This window comes from Aphis gossypii, chromosome 1 (genome assembly GCF_020184175.1).
Source record: "Aphis gossypii isolate Hap1 chromosome 1, ASM2018417v2, whole genome shotgun sequence".
Taxonomy (NCBI): Eukaryota; Metazoa; Arthropoda; class Insecta; order Hemiptera; family Aphididae; genus Aphis; species Aphis gossypii.
Window position 1 is genome coordinate 10,140,809 of NC_065530.1, and position 22,085 is coordinate 10,162,893.

The following is a 22,085-nucleotide window of genomic DNA, read 5'->3' on the forward strand; positions in this document are numbered from 1 at the left end:
TACAAAGAATCTACAAGATTCCCGTGAGACTGAAATATTTACTAGGCAGTTAAATGATATGTTTGATTGTTTAAACCGCCGATTTCCGGCTGAAGGAATTCAGAAAAATAGCATTGATTTACAGGTTTTTTATATGTTGCTTGTGTGGCTTATAAATTTCTGTAAAAGTAAAATATTTTAAAAATTACATATTTAATGTTGTAGATTAGTCTTAAACAGGTGCGTACTGTGTACACAAAAAATAATTTCGGGGGGTTCTTAGTAGTTTTTGGGGAGGGTTCATAGTCTATATATATAAATATAGACACAACTATTAATTTTCGGGAGAAGGTTGAACCCCCAAAACCCCACCTGTATACGCACCTGATCTTAAATGTGTGTTTGACTTATTAACAGGGTTGCTAATCTATTTTAATTAACCATGTACGTGTTAAAAAATTAAAAAGATATTGCTTTGTCTAATAATATAATATTGTTAGATGTATATGTCTCAATATTCATTTGTTTAGATTTTACATATACCATTAACATTTAATGTATATTGGATTTAACTCTATTAAGGTAATATAACTATTTATAAAATCATTTAATTTTATATTTGGTCTCATATGTGTTGTTGATGTAAATCTAAGTATAATTAATGTATGTTAACACCAAAAGGTATATCTATAATAAATTGTGATTCACACAATATGTCTTTTGTAATTAACAGATTTTGAATAGGTCATTAATATGGCTGAATGAATGGGAATCTAACCTGAACAACGGATTTATTACAAAAAATGAATTTTTGACAAAAACAACTGCAGAAGGATTAAGAATAAGTTTACAATCTACTATGGATTTAGTGAATTATTTGTTAAATGATTGCAATTTTTCCTATGTTTTAACTGGTAAATTGAATCAGGACTGTCTTGAGGTAATATTTTTCCTGTATTATATGTACTTCAACTTCAGAACTAATTAAAATTTAATTTTTAAATTATAGAAATTTTTTGGGATAATTAGGCAAGTGGCAGGTCCTAATGATCACCCAGCCACCCCAACTTTTTTACAACTATATAGAATATTATCTGTATACTCTTTAGTAAAGGCTCCCAAAACCGGAAATTGTTCTGTATCCACTGGTGAACAAATATACTATTTTTTTTAATCTCAAAAATGATAATAATATGTACTTTGTTATATACCTACCTAATATTTTTTTTAGAAAATATTCCAGTTATTACAGTCTCAGATTTAAAAGATATAATTCTAGATCCAGAAAATACTCCAGACAGAATTAAAAAAATAGAGTCACTAAAAAAGAAAATTGATACTATTGTAGAAGATGGTCATTATGATTGCGATGATGTTTTTCTTGACCATGATTACACTGAACCAACTTCATTTGAATGTATTGTGTATTATTTAGCAGGGTACACATACATATATTTTCTGTCAGATTAATATTTTCTTTATTTAATTTTTAATATTTTTGTTTTTTTTTAATAGGTATATAGCAAGACGCATTATAAAAAATTCAAAGTGTGACATTTGTATAAACAATTTAAAAAGTTTCAATACTGAATTCAGGAGTGAAGCATGCTTAGTTAACATGAAGTCCCGTGGATATTTGATTAATCCTGATCAAAATTTGTATCAAATCCTAAAATTATTAGAAAGTTGTTTTGTTCAGCATGCAAATTCTGAAAATGCATTTGAACAGACATTTGAAGAATTTTTCAAAATAAATCATTTACAGCTAAAATTTCCTTGTACTGAGCATAAGTCTCAAGTTATGTGTGATATATTCACATACTATATAACTATGAGAATGCGTCAGTTCACATATATGGTTAACCAAGAAAATAAAAAGAGTAATAGAAATAAAAAAAAAATATCAAAATTAACCTCTGCATGATATTTTTTGTATCTATTGTATTTTTGTTATTATTTTTCTTACTGTATTTTTTTTAATTACCTAACTTTTTAGATTATTATTATGTATAGGTACTTTTAAAATTATTTAAGATGTACAATGTAATGTCTAATTTTATATTGCATCTCTATACTGTTGGTACTAGGTAATACAAATACAAAAATAAGAATAATATGATATAGAATCTGTATTACTCATTTACTTATTGTAGTCTTGGGTAACTTGACTAACTTCAAATATTCTGTAAGCCAATAAGTCAATCTTGAAACGGTTTCAATTTTTTTCCACCAGGAGCGTTACAGTTTAATTCTACATGCATTTTCATGACTGATCGGGAAGGGCCATTTTTTCACGATTAGTTGTGTAACCAGTATATCTTTAACCGTGTTTCACAGTGGCGTAACCAGGGAGATTTTCAGATGACTGAAAATGACAGTTTTTGGAAGTGATATAACATTGATGACGATGATTGATAACAATATGTGATAATTTCAAAGACGTCTTAAAACGGTTTTAAACAAATTTATGAATGTTTTAATCATTAGTTATGTTTGACAGCAGCTGCTGACTAATAGAGGTGGTCCAATTAAGACGCTGGTCCAATATTGGCGACTTTACCCTATTATGCCCTATGCAGGGCATTTAAATATTTTTATACTTAATTACATTATCATAAAATATGATACAAAAAAAAAATGATATAAATATGGTAATAAATATTACCATAAATATATTATGTATACTTAAATAACATGATATAAATATTAATGCTACCTAAATTAAAAAACAATATAACTTATACAGTTATACGTCATAAAACTATAAAAATTAATAAATTAATATTAATATTGAAAAGTATAGTTTACACGTCATTGTTTAATATTATACATACTAATTATATATTACGATTTTTATGTCACTTAAAACGATTCTTAATTGATTAAAGTGAAATCCGGTATCTGGAATATTGTACTAAATTTGGTTTTACATTTTTGTGAAAATGTCGAATCAATCGAATCATTTTGAATTTACGCGCGTGACGTCACTGTGATGACCGGTCTACTTAACACGGGATTTGGCCGATTTGGGATAAGTCAGCTGGAATATTGAATTTTGTATTACATTTCGTTACACAATGATTATATAATCTTGTGAAATTTTGGTGTAGAAATTCACATCTTGGGGGGCTGGAGTAAAAATATAAGTACCTATATGCTACAGAAACACAAGAATATTATTATATTTATTAACAAAATGTATATTATTGAACATTTTAGACTGAAATAGATATTTCACCAGAAGAGATAATATAACGCGAAAAAATTTCCGGGGCGGGGGAGGGGAGGGGTTTGAAACCTCGATCAACCCTCCAGGCACGGCCACGTATCCAGAAAGATACGTACACGTCCAGCAGCTGCTGCTGCTGCTGTCCTCTCTGAAACTCGCGTCGGACCCCGTTCAAGTTGGTAGCTGTTGTAGATAATCGTTAGCCTGCTGTTGGTAGTCTATGATGATAATAATAATTCGTGACAGACGCGAGCGCGATATAATCGTGTTATCGCGCGGATAGTTCAAGGCCAACGTTTATAGATAAGGTAAAAATTAATTTGCACCAATGAACCAAGATAATGTACACCGTCCGCCAGCAGCAGCTGACGTCGTATCTTAGCGCCCGACGTCGACGACGATATCGGCATTCGGCCGTCCGCCCGTCGCGTCGTCGGAGGTTTCAGTAGGCGCCAGGCACTGGTCCGGTATGCTCGTTCCGCGCTGCTGTTGAGTACGATCGCATTGCCGGCGAGGATCTTCGTCGGTTTCACCTGCGTCGCGTCCGTGGTCCGACGACATGAAGCAGCAATTGGAATTGGTGTCGGACAACCGCTGTTTCGACGGACAGCAAAAAGTCTACGCACACGACAGGTTAGCGGTGACGAATCTATATCGCATTATTATTATTATTATTATCGTACACGCACTACGCTCGCATTATTATGCAGTATAGGTGTCGACGAAATTTTTTCGATATGTGTGTCAACGAAATTGTTTTCTTTTTTATTTTTGGAACGTATCCCTCTCACCGACACGTTTTGCAACGTCGTCGACGCATTGCGAAAAATGTTTCGTTTCGTCATCATCATCATTATTTTTTGTAGCTGATTACCGATTACTCTTTCGTTTTTTAATAATTTAGTACCTACATTAAATTTTATTAGGTAGGTATATTGATATTTTTTTTATCGCAGTAACAAACCGTATACTTACCTAACCTTACGATAGTTTATAATGCACTAAGATATGCATACGGCGTATAGAAGATAACTTTTAACGATACACGACTAAATATCTTCATCGAGGTTACAGTACCGTCAAAACATAAATTCACAATAATATACTCTTTTTAATATATATATTGTAGATCTATCATAAACCAATATACCAATACTGTTATAAACACAGGTACATATTACACAACAAAAAAATAATGATAAAATTTATTAATTTATAATTGTCTATGCGATCCCGCATGATAATGTTAGTTATCATGTAAACAAGTTAAAAATTGTTTAATATTTTATGTTTAAATTTTATGTACATACATAATATATTATCCTAAGTATTGAAGTACATGTATATAAATAAAATCAATGTATTTTGTAAATATCTTGTATCTTAAATTCTTAAATCGTATACTTAACGTATATTACGGTAACCATAGTGAAATAGATTAGGAAAGAGCTTTATCAGTTATCACAGGATCGTTTGATTTTTATTATCTATGTTTGAAGATAATGTGAGAGGTGTACTGAATTACCGAATGCACGACTATAATTTATAGAAATTGTAATCCCCTAAGAGGCCTTAAAGAGAAATTGTACATCAGTAATCAGTTTAATAAGAGAAAGCACTTATATTTTTTGGCTATTAGTATTTATAATTATGTGTTAGATAATATTATAAGGATTTAACTTTAAAATTGAATTCACGTTACTTTTATTATAATTATTTTATATATATACAATGTTTAAAACATTGATACTTTTCTATAAAGAGTGTTTATTAAATAATCACTGTCTATAAATATAAAGAAAACTAAATTAAGGTCTTGTGTCAAAAAGTTATGTGCGTCATAAGGTCTGATATTATGTCCGATATCATAAATGAATTCAGGATTGTCACAAAAATCATATTATATAATATAAAAATTTAATAATTTTTCATATATGTCTTACATAAAATACGAGATAAAAACATTAATTAAGTATAAATAATATGTTATAAATTTAAATATTTGTGTTAAAATATAAGAAAAAAATAAGTAATTAATAAAATGTTTAAAATGAAAAATTTTAATGTGATAGCCTTTAGAAATTCTTTATTACCTTACGCAGTTTTATTCTTATCTAATGTTAAATACCTATAATATTTTCGGGATAGTATCTACGCCTATGTCGGCAAATTTTATAAAAAATAGAAAAAAAGATCATATAAATATTTACTACATTTTTTTTTCTTGGAGTAGGGACGGCATATTTAAAAAGGCCTAGGGCGGCACCTTTTCTAAATCCGGCACTGAATTTTTATAGTTTGATATTAATGATATTATAATAGTTAATTGTTTTAGAAATGAACGTTGAGTTTGTCTTTACGATTTCTTCGTTAACTTCCGTTTCCATTTGCTCTTTTTAACTTTACAGATAAGTTTATAAAAATCAACGATCGTCTCGGGAGCAAAATTGCTCGACCAATCAGAAATGTTCACATTTGTTATCAGTATTTGTGAAAATCACATATCATATTATCTGTTATTATCGATTGAATGATATCACCGTGAGCCGCCGAATTTTAAATATACATTATATTACATTAAACTATTAAAGTATAGACTTTTTTTCAAATTTTTAGATATCTACACTATACATGTTTGAATATTGTGTTATTATTATTGTCTATCAAGGACAAGGAATTATTTAATATTATATTATTTTATTAGTTTATTAAGTACTCATTTATTATTTATTAAATAAGTATTAAGTTTTGCCGTGTATTTTATATTTATATTGTAGGTATGGATTAATTATACTCTTGTTATACAGTTCAAAACACAGCATTTGTTATTTATTTTATATTAATGGTGTTAATGCCCTATAATTTCTATATACTGGCAGTGTCCTAAGATATTCATTTTAGCCTAAGATAAAAAAATCTATTAATCTAATTTATAAAAATATAGTCCGATAATCTTAACTTTACCAAGATTCCAGAGTATTCCATCTATTTGTAGAAAGTTTATCAAGATCCTTACTAAGTTTGAAAATTATTTCTTTTATTGAGATAAATATTTTCTTATTCATTCTTTGACTGTTAGAGAATACAGTATGTTGTGTCATTTTATATTTTTCATCATCTTTCATGTATATCATACATGTATCCAGCGCGACGATAGTGCGAGAAGCTAATTAAAAAAAAAAAGCGTAATAACCTAGTGTAGTATATACATTCATAATTATACTTGTGAATGTAGTGATTACATAATCAAATTAAATAAATGCAAACATATTCTTTCTTCGTCAAATATCAAAATAATTTATGTGAAATAACAAAAGAAATTATAGTTCCTGCTTCCGAAATAAATGAAATAGAAAAATCATTAATAAAAACAAATACAGATAAAGAATATGAACAGTTATTTTAAATAAAAAACTAATTAGAAGCTGGAATAGAAATATTATCATCCCTTATTTCAAATAAAAATGAAGTAACTGAGAAAGAAATTGCAGAAATGAATAAACATAGCAGTTCTTTACTTAAAAAATAACAAGGAAAACGAAAGATAATCGAAATAGAAGAAAATAAGAAACCTGTAAATAAGAATGTAGAAAAACAGAAACGATTTGTGACAAAAAAAAAGAAAAGTTGAATTACTCATTGGTAGAATAGAAAGTAATGAAAGAAAATTTCTAAAGGAAGGGTTGGTATTAGGAGAAGTACAAAACATACATACTTCTTATGATCATACTTATTACTTATTAGTAACTTATTAGTTATTAACTTCAACCTTTAATAGTATAACTAATATATTATAAATATTTTAATACCTATGTCCTTTTTTATTATGATTTTTTTTTTTACTATTAGTAGATTTTAGATTGGCAAATATTTTAACGTGATTTTTCAATTATAACTTATTTTTATTTAACTGTTACTAGACTTTTGGTTGACAAATATTTTAATGTGCTTTTTCAATTATGAATTGTTTTTTTTCGTGATTGAACGGAGTAACAGTTAAAGTTAATTCTATTTTTGTTGGATAAAAAAAACGTATTAACCAAAAAGTATGGCGCGTTAAATATTTGTATTCCTAGACTGAGAGTAAATTGAGTAACTATAAAAGAAAATAGTTTATTGTGGCGAATAATATAAAATTGGATATTTGTATGAACTCCAATGTAAACTAAAAACACGCGCGGCTGTGAAACGACCTTAGTATAAACTATAAAGATTAGATTATAGATTTAATTAAAATGTCTTTAAGTCTTTATAGGTATTAATATATTCCAAACGCTATAAAATAATAATAATATTTCGAAAAGAATATCAACATTTTTACAACACGTCTTTTATGAGAAATAAATTTTACAACACATAAATTTAATGAGACTTAAATTTGTGACATTTGAATTTCGAACATTTGACAAAAAACCAAACAAATTGATTCGATTTATTGATATTTTCGTACCATAGTTCATAGGTACTTATTACTTACAAATAGTTATATAAAACAATTACCTACACTTTATACAATATAGTACCCAATATACGGCAGTAACTCTTTCAAAGTATTTAAAATAATATTATTTGAGAAATTATGTTCCATTCTTGGCTAGAAAATTAAGTTGTAGTTATTATTATTATGCAAATAAATTGACCGTTGAATTGCTTATATAATTGAATATTTATGTGGGTGTATGTAGGTATAAGGTACCTATAACTGATTTAATTAAATTATTTACAATACTTGTACAGTAGGTATCGTGTGAGTCACTGTAATAAGTGTAATGGATGTTATTAATTTTGAATTTAATAATTTATAATTGTACACGATTATACGAAAACAGATTTTGAGTGAAGATATAGTTTGCAGCTTAGAGATATATTATCTAGTATATTTTATGAAATGTTTATTGTTGATATTTAATATTTAAAGTAATTTATTTTACTAATGGTATTGTGGTAGGTTGATTAAATTTTTCCTGAAATTATTGCATTAATTATTATATTTTAGTATCTGAGCGGAACGATGAATGTGGGTTGTATGTTTTTTTCTTTTTTGTCTGTCATCAGCTTTTGGAGTAGTGGAAAATTAAGAATGTTTGGATTTTAAAAAATGGAAATGTTTACTGGTAGAAAATTGGATCTAGGGAGTGCTTTAGGGGATCAACAATAAACAAATCTTAATATTTATTTTTTATAATCGGGAAAAAAAATTAAGGAACAACTATAATTTTTAATAAAATCGATTTTTTTTTTTTTTTTTAATGTAACTCGAAAATGAATTCTCGTAAATAATTGAAATTTTAAAATATTTCAACTACTAGCCTTGTAGGAATGAGAAATGTTGAATGTGGTTTTAGTTTTTTTTCTATACGTATCGATTTAAAAATATTTAAATGCGATTCTGCCCAAAATTGTTTTTCGTATACAATGTTAATAATAAGTATATCATTGAATTCTAATGTTTAAACTCATAAAAAATATTGTAACTTTAAATTATAGATTTTTTAACTGGTAAATTAATTAATTATGGGAAACCTTATTGTATTAAATATTTAAGTATTTTTACTTTGCAAATATTATTTTTATTGACAATTTTCAAATAACTATTAATGGTTCAAAAAGATTCAAAATAGGTAGTTTGTAAATTATATTTTGTATAGAATCATATAAAATAATTTAAATATTTAGTGAAAATCTTGAGTACTTATTTACTGTTATTAGATTCTGATGAATGTATCGATCTTATAATTATTATGTGCTTAATTTTATTTTTTTGTATGACATACATAGGTAATAAGAAATTTAAATAATATTTTAATACCTACTCACGTCTTTTTTTTTTTTTTTTATTATTATTATTATTTTAATGTAGTACCTCCACTGGGAGGCTTCTACGCTCTGTTATATACTTATATCTATATTGTTATTCTAATTCTTCATCAATTGTTCTTATTGTTCTCTTTGTAACAGATTGAATAAAACATATTTTATAAACAAAAAAAAAAAAAAAATAATATTTTGATTTTCAACTTTGAGGGTGGTTTCAGATAGAAAATTAGATTTAATTTTTTACTTGAGTGATTAAAATTGGAAATTCTTAGTATTTTTGAAAATAATCTAAATATATTAATGCATTTATAACCTATATTGTTTTTTAGTTATTAAAAATTTAATTGATTGAAATGCTTTTATTTTTAGTGCTGTGTTAAATTTCCGTATGAAATTTGCCATTTATATACCAGACAATTTGGAAGGACCTGCTCCAGTATTATATCATTTAAGTGGTATGTCATGTTCCGAACAAACTTTTATACAGAAGACAGGATATCAACGATGGGCATCGCATTATGGAATAATTGTAGTATCACCAGATGTTTGTCCAAGTAAGGATAGTTATCTAATTTGTAAAATGATAAAACTATTGTTACAAATATTGTATTGTATTTTCAGGGGTTACTTATGGTGTTGAAAAGAATGAAATTGAAGCTAAAGGCTTGTCATTTTATGTAAACGCTGTTAAAAAACCGTGGAACAAAAATTACCAAATGTATTCATATGTGAATGAAGAGCTACCCAGTATTATTCAGGAGAATTTTAATATCAACAAAGATAGACAGTCAATCATGGGTCACAGGTATGTTTATGTAAATTCATAGATTAACTATTTTTATGTATTGTATTGTAATAAATAATAATATTTCAGTATGGGTGGTCATGGTGCATTAATAAGCGCACTTAAAAATCCTGGCAAGTATCGTTCAGTATCAGCTTTTGCTCCTGTTTGTAATCCATCCAAATCTCCTGATATACAAATTATATTTAAGTGCTATTTTGGAGATGATGAAAAAGCTATTGAAGAATGGGATGCTACCTGTTTAGTAACTAAATATAAAGGACCAGAGTTAAATATCCTCATACATCAAGTAAAATAAAATATTATATTTAATATTTCTTAAGAAGACACTACACCCGCATGTTTAATCTTTGTCTTACAAACAGCAAATTTGTATTCAATTGAACCAATTTTGTGTTAGTTATTTTAGCTTTAGTATTAGTGAATTTTTATATTTAAATTTTTTAGCAAGATAATATGAGTATTGTAAATATTACAAGTTAAATGAATCAGTGATTGCAGAAATGTCACGAGTCACATATTTAATGAAATTGAGATATTATTAGTAAAAACGTATACTAGTTAGTCATGTGTTTCTAGGAGTTGAGAGTAAAAACATCTTTAGTTGTATAATTAGTATATGATATTTTAATTCTTAAATTAATTTTTGGTTCAACATATATAGTATACAGTTTTTATCAATTCTTCAAAAGCTTTAAATAATTGACTCTTGAGTTATGACATTTTGCAATCATTTATTCAAATATGTTAATATCTAACTTAAAAATTTAAATATTGTAAAAGTGCTAATAATTAAATTTTGATAATATTTTTATCTTTAACTTTATTATAGCTCAATTCGCTCTAATATTAAATTTAATAACACAATATTGGTTTTACTGAAATCAAATTTGGTATATTGTATCATATATGTTTGTAAGATGGAGACAACACATGGGTATACCATCCTAAATCAGATTTTAAAAGATTTCAATAGCATATTATGATACATTCATATTCATATTAAATACTTTTGTTATTACCTATTATTATTTATTTTTTTTTTTGTAGGGAAACGATGATCAATATAAAGAACAATTAAAATTGCAGAATTTTGCAAGTGCTTGTGAAAAGGCAGGGATTGCCGTTTCCATAAATGTAGAAGATAGATTTGATCATGGATTTTATTTCATTTCAAGTTTTATAGAACAGCATTTTCATCACCATTCTAAATTTTTGTGTGATTCTTAGTAAATTATTAAGTTTATTATATTTTTAAGTAGTATTATATTTGTATTATGAGTGGTGTGTCGAGACATATGTTACCTATACAACTTTATTTTAATTGCATAGTTAAAAAATATTTGGACAAATGGATTATAATTTATAATAAATAATCATTGCAATATGCCAATATAGTAGTGTTCTTAAATTTTAATACTATCAAACTTTGTCACGAGGGATTCCTTTAAATATAATTGTTATTTTTTTAAATTACTTTCTATTTTAAACAAAAATTTAACAGTAGAAAATAATATTAAAAATGCATCACTGTAAAACAAATGACGGTTTTACTATAAATCATTAGTAAAAAATAACAGTAAATTATTGTGTTTGTCATTTTATTTAATTACTTACAGTTTAAAATTGTGTAATCCATTAAAAAAAAAGGAGTACTTAAAATAATTAATGTTGTAAGTTTCACTACTTCTTTAAGTATTATTCATTAAATGCAAATTTTTCTTTAATTATACTCTGATGCTTATACTATTCAATCTTTAAGCACTTTTCTGTACTAGGCTATAAAACTATAATACCACTGTTTATTTATTTATTACTGAAACAAAAGAAGCTTTTTATTAAGGATATCAAATTTCTTAATGATTAAACATAAAAATATTCTTATAAGTACTTATTTTTAATAATAATTGGAAATGACTGGTGTCTTTTAGTACTTTCACTAGTTTCACTAACTCTGTAGACTGTGATGCTAGATGTTACATCTAACTGTTTTTAATAATTTAATATAATATCATAGTTTATGATACTTTACTGATTAATAAAATTGGTACAGTTTGTAATAAATCACAGGTGTTTACCTATAGATGTTAGCGTTGCAAATTTAATTTTTATAATTATTTTCTTAGAATCATTTCTGTGACAATCGAATGTCATTATTAATTAATATAATTCAATATATTTCAATATTTGTTGTATCAAATATTTGAATCTGTTATAATATATTGTGTAGCTATAATTTTATAAGTCATATTTATATAATATATACTCCTTACTGTAGGTATATTGACGATAACTTTAAATGTATGTTAAAATTTACAATATAATACAATTAGGTACAATATTGTGAATCAGATAAATATTATATTTAGTTAAAACTATTTTAATTCATAATTTTAATATCATTTAAATTATTTTCATATTTTCCCCTTAAATGCTAAAAAGTATAATTGTATATTATACAGTTTTTTTAAACTGTATTTAAACTTAAATTATAAATTGACAACATTGGCTTTAAAATAACACCAAATAGCATTTCAATATTCAGCTAAAGGTAGAATTTTAATTCATGTATAATCTCATTATTACCTATACTTAGTAATATTATTATTGGATAGAGTTTAAAAATAATATATTTTTTATTTAGTAATTATTACACTATTACAGTGTTCTATGTAATGTATTTTTAGCTATAAAACTGACATGCATAGTGGTAGCCAGACCTTATTTTAGGGTATGCAACTATGCAAGAACTAAGAAGTCTGTGTACCACAGTAAGCTGGGGGTTAATATACAATAATATTACATTCACATACTTAAAATTAACCTTAACTTACAAAATTCAACTCAGTGTTATTAGTAATTACTAAGAACCGGATTATTATGCATAAGCTATTGTTAAATATACACTCGATAATTCAAAAATATGTAAAAAAAATTCTTTATACTAAAATAAACTGACAATCTTAAAAATACTATTCATAAAAAATTCAACTTTTTTACTTGTATGCAATTATATAGATGCAATTTATATGAATTTTTATTCAAATATGCAAAAATATGCAAAAAAATAAATTAATAACGATATATAGACCACGGTATGTTGACATCTTTAATAAAAATTATTCTAGGTCAATATTGTAGAAGAATATGCATTTGCATAAAAATCCGGACCTTTGTAATTGCAATATTATTACAGAATATAATGCCACCTACCAGTGGCGTAAATTGGACTAAATTTTTAGGGTTGCAATCAGTTTCCAAGATAGACAGACTTGTGGGAGGCTTCGCCTTTACATATACACTCTATTGGTAATTGGTAAATATTATGAATAACCGCTATAAAAATAGGGTATATAATTTATTAATTACCGTCAATAAAATATGTATAATTTTCTTAAACAACATACGAATAGGTACATAAAACACAACAATTCTTTTATTTTATAAAATTCATATTTTAAATTTGTATAATATGTACTATACTAACATTTTGAACAGAATTTGTATTAGTTTTTTTCTAATAAGCAGGTATACCTATAACAATAAGAACCGAAATAAAAAAAAAACCAAAATAAATTTAGTTTGCTCAATAATATAATATTACAGCTGCCATAGACTCGAAGTAGTCAATAAATAAATACAATAAATACACATTGATATATTAATAGAAAATGGTTAATAACAATTAACAAAACTATAAATAGATGTAGAAAGGATATAGTATAATTATAATTCCAGTAATTCGAAACAAAATAAAACTTTGGTTCTCAATATATATAAGTTAGTAAATTAAATAATTATTGATACTTCAATTTTTTTTTAATTGAAATCGTGTGTATTGGGGTCGCAAAAAGATACTCTTGACCCTGTGCAGTGTGCGACCCCCAGTTTACGCCATTGCCACCTACCAAATTGACCCTTATTGCGTCTATGGTTTTAGGCCTTTAGGGTATGCAGTGATATATCCCGCGATCACCCAGGCTACGCCTATGCTAATATGAATTAATATATTCCTGGTAAAAAATTAGATCTAATTAGTACATGTTAAAAGTAAAAACTAAAAAGTAAACATTCCGCAATCCTATTTTCAAAATAACCTTTGGTATACTAAAACAAACAAAAAAAAAAAAAAGGGAAAACTGATTTACCTATTATTGTGTTAAATTTGAATCCAATGATAGGAATCATTGTATACAAATATACAATAAACGATTTTGAACGTAGATAATTTGACAGTCTAGGATATAATATTTCCCAGTGGATGGTGAAAAAGATGTTTTATGTTTTAATGATATTTGAATAGGTACCCCAATATTAAATCATGTACAGTCGTTCAGAAAATGCCAATTTAAACAACTGGTGTATGTTTTAAGTTTCTACGAATAGTAATTTTTAACTTTAACAAAAATCTAAAATTATTTGATAGTAAATAGTTATTTTACACGTGAATTTTTGATTTCATAAAAAATTGAACTCAAGATAAACATTTTTTTTAGTTGGCCAACTTTTAAGTTTTTTTATAACTATTGAAAGCCAAACTTATGAAAATCTTATACTAAATTTTCAATTTAACTTCTAAGCTACTTATAATATACAAAATTTTTTATACATTTTATTAGTTTTAACTACCTACCTACAAAATAATTTACAAATATTCATGATTTTGACGAATATTTGTCATTTGTCAATATTTGAACTTAAAAGTTAAAATGCTAAAAAAAAAAATTTGCCTATGTATTCTTATAATTTTTCAATCACTATAACTCATAAAACTAACTTATGACTTATGAGAAATTTTGTATTACATTTTCAAGTATTTTGACTTGTCCAAAAAAATGTTGTCGATATTTATAAAAAAAAAACTAAACAAAAACGAATATTTCAAATGCCTATAAATAGCATTAAATTAAGCGAAATATTTAAAAAATTTAATTATGTAAGGAAAATGCCAATCTTAATAACTGGTAAATTTTTCAAGTATCAATAACTTATACTTTTTAAATAGGTTGTAACAAAATATTTAAAATTGTTTGAGGATAAATCGTTATTGTTACGAAATTTCGTAAAAATTTATAAATTTATAATTTAAACGCTCATTACATTTTTCCCATAATGATTTTTCGAGTTTTTTTTTATATTTGAAGGAAAACTTGGTGTTCAATTTTTTAACCATAGATATAAATTCAAAAAGTTTTATGAATTTTCAACTACAAAATTTTGATATATTTTGTAAAAATTTAAACTTTAAACGCTTATCGATAAAAATTGTGACCAACGATTGACTTTGTATTAAATTTTTAAGTTTTTTTGGGCACCCAACATTTTTTTATCGACACTTCAAAATAGGTACTCATAAAAATCGAAAATTTCAGTTGTCTATAAATAATTAAAAAAAAGCCAAAATATTTTGAAAATTTGACTGTATATAGATAACACTAATATACACATATGGAGAAAATTTCAAATATCTACAATGATTCGTGTTTGAGTTACAACTATATAAAAAAATTGATTTTTTTGAAAACTACTGAACAATTTTCACTTTTGCCTCTATTATGCACCAAGGATATTCACTTTGCCTTTGGAAACTACATCAGAATTTCAAATTTGAAATTGAAGCATCATTTCGACAAGTTATGCTGACTCGAACTGAAAAAATTCACACATCATTGTAAATGTGAAATCAATACGTTCATGGTTCCATCGCTATTCGCTATAATATTCTTATCTCAGTGACCGTCGAAAGCCGGGCCAGCAGTTGTCCGAAAGTTGATAACAGTTCTTATCAGTTGTCGACTTCTTATCGTTTTTCGGATTATCACTCAATTTCTACAAAATTAACAGTCAACAGAATAGGTACCTATAACCTATTAGATGAATAATTAATATTATGAATATTAAAATATGTTGTTAATACCTAGATAGTTTTAATATATTTGGACAGTCATACCTGAAGAAAGAAATTAGAATCACGAGTCACGACGACTACATTAATTAGAATACTAAAACAATATGCGTGGTCCATTATTTTATATTAATTCTATGTTTTGGTGTGGATATCGGCTGTCCACGGTCTGCTCTTCATCAGGTCTTCCAGCTCACGCAGTTAAGTTTGAGCAGCGGCATACTCGACTGCACCAGGGCAAGCATTTTCGACGTTTTTATGGGTCACGTCAGTGTTCCGATAATAAAAAGCAGCAGTTGGATTTATTGTCGGATAACCGAAGTTTTGGCGGACAGCAAAAGGTCTACGAACATGACAGGTCAGTGGCAACTTGTAATACAAAGGTATCGTTTGAGGGGGGTAAGGTAGGACATGAATTTGTCTCTATATGATTTTTAAAAGCAATCGAATGGGTTGGTTGTTGATGAAAAAATGTAACTGTTTATTATTTTTACATTTATAAAAAAAATATGGAAAATTAAATTTGTTATTAGGTACTATAGTACCTACTGTAGCGCAATGAAAGATAAAAAAAACTTTGTTGGTAGTTGCCTATTAAATATTAAAAAATACTATAATATTATTATACGTACCTACGTTTTAATACAACTATTCGAAATTTTTATAGCCATAATACTAGAACTCTGTACTGGTAACGAAATCGTGAATTGGTCGGATACGAGATATGTCATATGAATCATTATATTTTTAAGAAAACTAACCGATTAATAACATTACGGATTGTTTGAAATTTCAGGTATGATTTTATTAACAATAAGTATATCTTAGAATATTTTATTTCAAATTTTTAGACTTAGGTTCCAGACTGGTCCAGTACCAGTGGCATAACAAAAAAATTTGGGCCACCCGCAAAAATAAAAAATGGGCCCCTAAAAATTAAAATATTGTTGTATTAAATATGACCCTTTAACCAAAGGCCCCAAATTACTGTACTCCCCCCCCCCCGCAAAGCGGAGTTTGCGAGCCCTCAGCTACGCCACTGCACAGACTTTTATACTAGTTCTATATAGAAATCTGTGAGCCACCGTCCAATACTATAATTGTTTGAATTATTATGATTAAAGATATTATCTCTAAACAGTAGCCATGTTATGAATATGAATTTAAAAATAACATAAAGTATTATAAAATTAGATACAGTAATAGTGAATACGATTTTAGTTGTGTAGAATATAGATATTATTTATTAGTTTATTATCATGGTTATCAAACTATTCGAATTATTGAAGTATTGACTAATATAAATTGTGTTACAGTTGGATTTTACATTGGTACTGCCACAAATATATAAAAAAATGTACACTGCTTAGAAAAACCACGTCAAATATTATTATCGAATTAGACAATAACCTTGTTGCTAATTGCTATGCGCTTCTAGCTGAACTTGTGGTATATTATATTCATAAATCATAAACATAGATTTACTGTTTTAGCAATAGTAGAAGTGCGGTATATTAGAACCCATAATAGGGTACCTAACCAAATTTTATAAAGGAACCAACTGTTGAGCTCGCAGTCAGCTGTGATCATATGTAAAGCAGCTGTCATAATGCCTTGACGCATTCTATTAGGCCGGCGGGGAAGTCGTCCCTTTTAAAAACCACGGTAAATGGTAATACTGTTAATTAAAAATTACATTATGATTATACTCTGTAACTACAGAATACTGATAATATATGTATAGTGTATGTATAATTTAAAAATATATGCTGTCTGTGACTATAAAATTTTATTTAATGAAATGATCGATAGATAATAATTAACAATGTAGGTATAAAAAATACATAGTATTTTACTGGAGCCCATAGTCCCTATGGTTCATATCGATAAGAAAAATAATCCGTTTCAAATGCCATTACCCCACCAAAGATTATGATGATGCATTGGTGGATATTGGGGGGAATTTGGAGAGCTTGAGCCCCCTCCCGCCAAAAAACGTAATCAAGATACACCAGACGGTTGAAACGTCTGAAAATGTGTGTACCCTAATGGGTACCTATGACAAAAATATTTAGTACCACTGTGGATGTAAGCAATTATCCGTTTAATTAATGATAGTTGTTGTAAACAATAATTGTCAAATAAACAAATGCGATATCGTGATTTAAAAAAGTAAAAAACTAAATGAATAAAAATGATAAAAAATATTTAAAAATCTAATAATTTTTTCAATTACATTTTTGAAATGATTAGAAAAACCGTAGTAATTGTCAATTGGTAAGAACTAGGAAATTAGTGTTGACGTTTTTATAATCATACAAATAAATTTATTGTGAATTGTTTATTTTGTTGATTTTATCATGTACATATTACATATATACTTTTAACTGATTTTATTAGATTATTTTTATTATTTAGGTTATTAGTTATCTATATATCTAAGTCTTCAAGAAATATTAATAATAATTTATTGATTGTTGTTCGGCATATGCATAATTAGAAAACTATAGCACTATAGCACTTCCAAATTGTGTTTTTAAATCAAATTGAAAATTGTCATTTAATTTTTAATCATTTTTTTTAATGGCTTTTTATTAATAAGAGTAGTAGTTACCTACAACAGATTATATAAGTATAATTTTTTTTGTTCAACTTACAAAATTATTTATTTTTAATATCTTTAGAAGGATTTTTGTATTATTAAATTATTTTTTGTTTGTTAATTATATTACATAATTTCAACTTAATATTCAGAGTTTGTAAGAAAAAAAATTCTTAATTAATAATAATATATTAATTTTAATATTTTATTTTTAATTAATTTTTTTCTTTCAAACATCAATAATTTTATATTACAATAATTCATTGTAGTAGGACTCATATAAAAGTATTTTAAAATAGGAACAATTTTATTATTGATAATTTGTTTTTTTAGTTATTACTTATTTTTATTAATCGTAATGTGCTTTTATTTGTTTTTAGTGTTGTATTAAATTGCCGTATGAGATTTTCTGTGTATATACCAGAAAATTTGGAAAGACCAGCACCAATCTTATATTATTTGAGTGGTATGTTATGTTCTGAACAAAGTTTTATACAGAAGTCAGGGTTTCAACGATGGGCATCACATTATAGAATAATCGTAGTATCACCGGATATTTGTCCAAGTAAGGATCAGTATTTAATTTATTGTAATAATATAACTTTTGTTACAAATATTGTATTGTATTTTCAGGGGTTACTTATGGTGTTGAAAAGAGTGAAATTGAAGCTAAAGGTTTGTCATATTATGTTAATGCTATTAAAAAACCGTGGAATAAAAATTACCAAATGTATTCATATGTGAATGAAGAGCTACCCAGTATTATTCAGGAGAATTTTAATATTGACAAAGCCAGGCAGTCAATCATGGGTCACAGGTATGTTTATAATTATTAGATAAATTTATTAATCATGATATATGTATTATAGTAGAAAAAAAATTAAGACATCTATTTTTATTAATATAATAGCATGCAATTTAAATCAATCAATGATTGCCAGTTATTGGTATTGATGTTACATTTTAAATTCATAGATTAACTATTTTTATGTATTGTACTGTAATGAATAACAATATTTCAGTATGGGTGGTCATGGTGCATTAATAAGTGCACTTAAAAATCCTGGCAAATTCCGTTCAGTATCAGCTTTTGCTCCTGTTTGTAATCCATCTCAGTCACCTGATGAACGACATTTATTAAATTGTTATTTTGGAGATGATTCAAAAACAATAGAAGAATGGGATTCTACTTGCTTAATAACTAAATATAAAGGACCTGAGTTAAATATTCTCATACATCAAGTAATGTTATTTAATAATATATTTAAATAATTCTGAATTCTTTATTTAAATGACATTAACACAATGTATAATGTATGAATAATTTTAATACTAAATAATATATTATATACATTTTTTACATTTTTTTTTTTTTAGGGAAAAAATGACCAATATGAAATAGATTTAAAATTGGAAAATTTTGCAAATGCTTGTAAAAAAGCAGGGATTGCAGCTTCAATAAATTTAGAAGAAGGTTATGATCATGGATTTTATTTTATTTCAAGTTTTATGGAACAACATTTTCATCATCATTCTAAATTTTTGTGTGACTCGTTTTAATTTATTAAATTTAATGTATAGCTTAAGTTGGATTAAACTCATACGAATATAATGAGCGGTGTGTCAAAATATAAGTTACCTACTTAAATGATCTATCCAAAACTTAATTTTGATTTACTTGATTAGAAAACGCATGGACAAATGGGTAATATTCAATAAGTGAATTGTAATAAATAATAATAGGGGAAATTTGAATGCAACTATAAATTATTATTATATTTAAAAACACAACTCTGGACTGAAATTTGTAAAAATTTTATAAGGTAATATTTTTTCAATATTATGCCATCAATGACTTCTTTAAAAGTTTTAGTTAGTTATTTCTGACTGGTAGTTTTTCTTCATGTCTAAGCATATTCTAAGAAACTTAAGAATACTAAACAATTACTTTTTAAAAATGCTATAAATGTGAAAATGTTTACATTATTGTTTTATGTACTTTTACAATATATCTAGAAAAAATGTATAATTCTTATTTTTAAATTAAAATAATAACTTAATTCCTTATGAAGTAATTGACAGTTGTATATCTTAATATTTATATGTAAGAAAGTTTGTTGAAAGTATTTTGATTGTTTTGAAAGAAACATTACAAACTATGTTTTTGTTCCTACAATATTGTATTGAAATAGGATTGTTGGAGACTGGAGTTAGTTATATTTGATAATTGTTAACATTGGGATTGGTACTGGGTACCGTATATTTTAAAAGAATAAAATAGACCAATAAATTTATATGAGTATTTATAAATTATGTTATTTGACTATAAAATATATATTTCTATTTACTGATATTTTTAATTTACTATTGAATTTGCAATTGATATCTTTTTTATTTAAATCCTTTGATGTGTTTATTTTTGTCATAATTATAATAATTAATATAATAAATCCTACAACAAAGAATTATTCTGTCATAAAATTATTCGTAATAAAGTATATTATATCAATGAATTAGTGGTGTATTTTAAGGTGCTATAACATTTCTATTGATCATCCAAAAATTTTATATATAATATAGTCATATAAGTATAGTATCCTTGGATTAAATTAGTGGCATACTTGAGTTTATGTCACGGAGACGGATAGTGGATTCAAGAAACGCCATTGCCTCACTATTCACCAAAAACCTAAATATGTAATATGTAAACGTTGGCGAGATATTAACAAGACAAGAAATAATTTTTTAACAAAATGAGGAATATGTCGGTTGTCCGTTGTACTACAGTGGTGGATCTAGATGCTAGATTGATGGCGCCGCTAGGCTATATGAAAAAAGGTGCACCTACATACATCACATCGATAAGGTAATAATATACATTTTATTAGACTTGACATTGATTGAAAACATTTTTTTTTTATGATAAGTGAACAAAATTCACCGCTCTAGACTGCAGCCTGCTCTGCCAATAATAGACATTTCTTAACCTTTAGCCAAAGTATTTAATCATTTATTTTTTGGTTGGTCGATCTGTACCTACTGTATAATACTTACAACATACCTAATCCATAGCAAAGTTGATAGATGATCTATAAACCTTGAACCCATAGACCGAGGTGTTATCTCATTAAATGTAGAATAAAAACAATTAATTAATGTTAATGAAAAAAAAAAGTCAATGGCAAAACTTGGTGCACAGATAAGATCGTGCGTCCAATGTACATATTATATAGTTAGTACAGATGATTTTTGTGTACCTACATCTAAGTGGATAATATAGTGGACGGCGGAATAGAGCCGGAAATAGTAACGATATTCTATTCGTTAAGTGCTATGAATTTTAGGTGAAAGAGAGGTATAATACCGTGTTAGCCGATCGCTGCACACTGCACAGATATACACTGATAGGTACTAAACGTCTACATACATGTGAAGATAGCGTGCGCGTTGTGTGCATCGCCGCTATATTGCCAACGATCGCGAGTACGAACGTAAACGGTTAAAACGCTATAGTACCGCGACAGGCAGAATAATTGAAGGATAGGTGTGAAAAAAAAAATCAAAAAAGATAAAACACGATTTTTGTTATGGAAATCGCAGTGCGTCGTTTTATTCGACGTCAACAAAATGTACTTATAATCACGAGCAAAATCGTACGAGACTAAAGCTTGTTACCATACTGACTCGGTGGGCGCGGCAGTCGGCGGTGCGTCGTTGGCCGTGAAAGCTGCCAACTGGGCCGATAGCG

The 22,085-nt window shown here is 26.8% G+C and overlaps 1 protein-coding gene across 1 annotated transcript; it reads left to right on the top strand.

Moving 5' to 3' along the window:
* Nucleotides 1–3,456: 3,456 nt before the first annotated feature.
* Nucleotides 3,457–20,690, top strand: LOC114128193 (uncharacterized). Its single transcript, XM_050197930.1, has 10 exons — nt 3,457–3,841; nt 9,395–9,579; nt 9,647–9,830; nt 9,900–10,119; nt 10,881–11,059; nt 15,842–16,093; nt 18,718–18,902; nt 18,971–19,154; nt 19,360–19,579; nt 19,715–20,690. Exons 1-10 carry the CDS (start codon nt 3,768–3,770, stop codon nt 19,895–19,897), a joined length of 1,866 nt encoding a protein of 621 aa, XP_050053887.1. The 5' UTR covers nt 3,457–3,767; the 3' UTR covers nt 19,898–20,690.
* The last annotated feature ends 1,395 nt before the right edge of the window (nt 20,691–22,085 follow it).

Bases quoted from the DNA above. Each gene is read 5' to 3' on its own strand.
- LOC114128193 (XM_050197930.1), top strand. From the start codon at position 3,768: ATGAAGCAGCAATTGGAATTGGTGTCGGACAACCGCTGTTTCGACGGA. The intron at 9,580-9,646 runs GTAAGGATAGTT...TTGTATTTTCAG, and splicing joins ATCACCAGATGTTTGTCCAA to GGGTTACTTATGGTGTTGAA. The intron at 18,903-18,970 runs GTAAGGATCAGT...TTGTATTTTCAG, and splicing joins ATCACCGGATATTTGTCCAA to GGGTTACTTATGGTGTTGAA.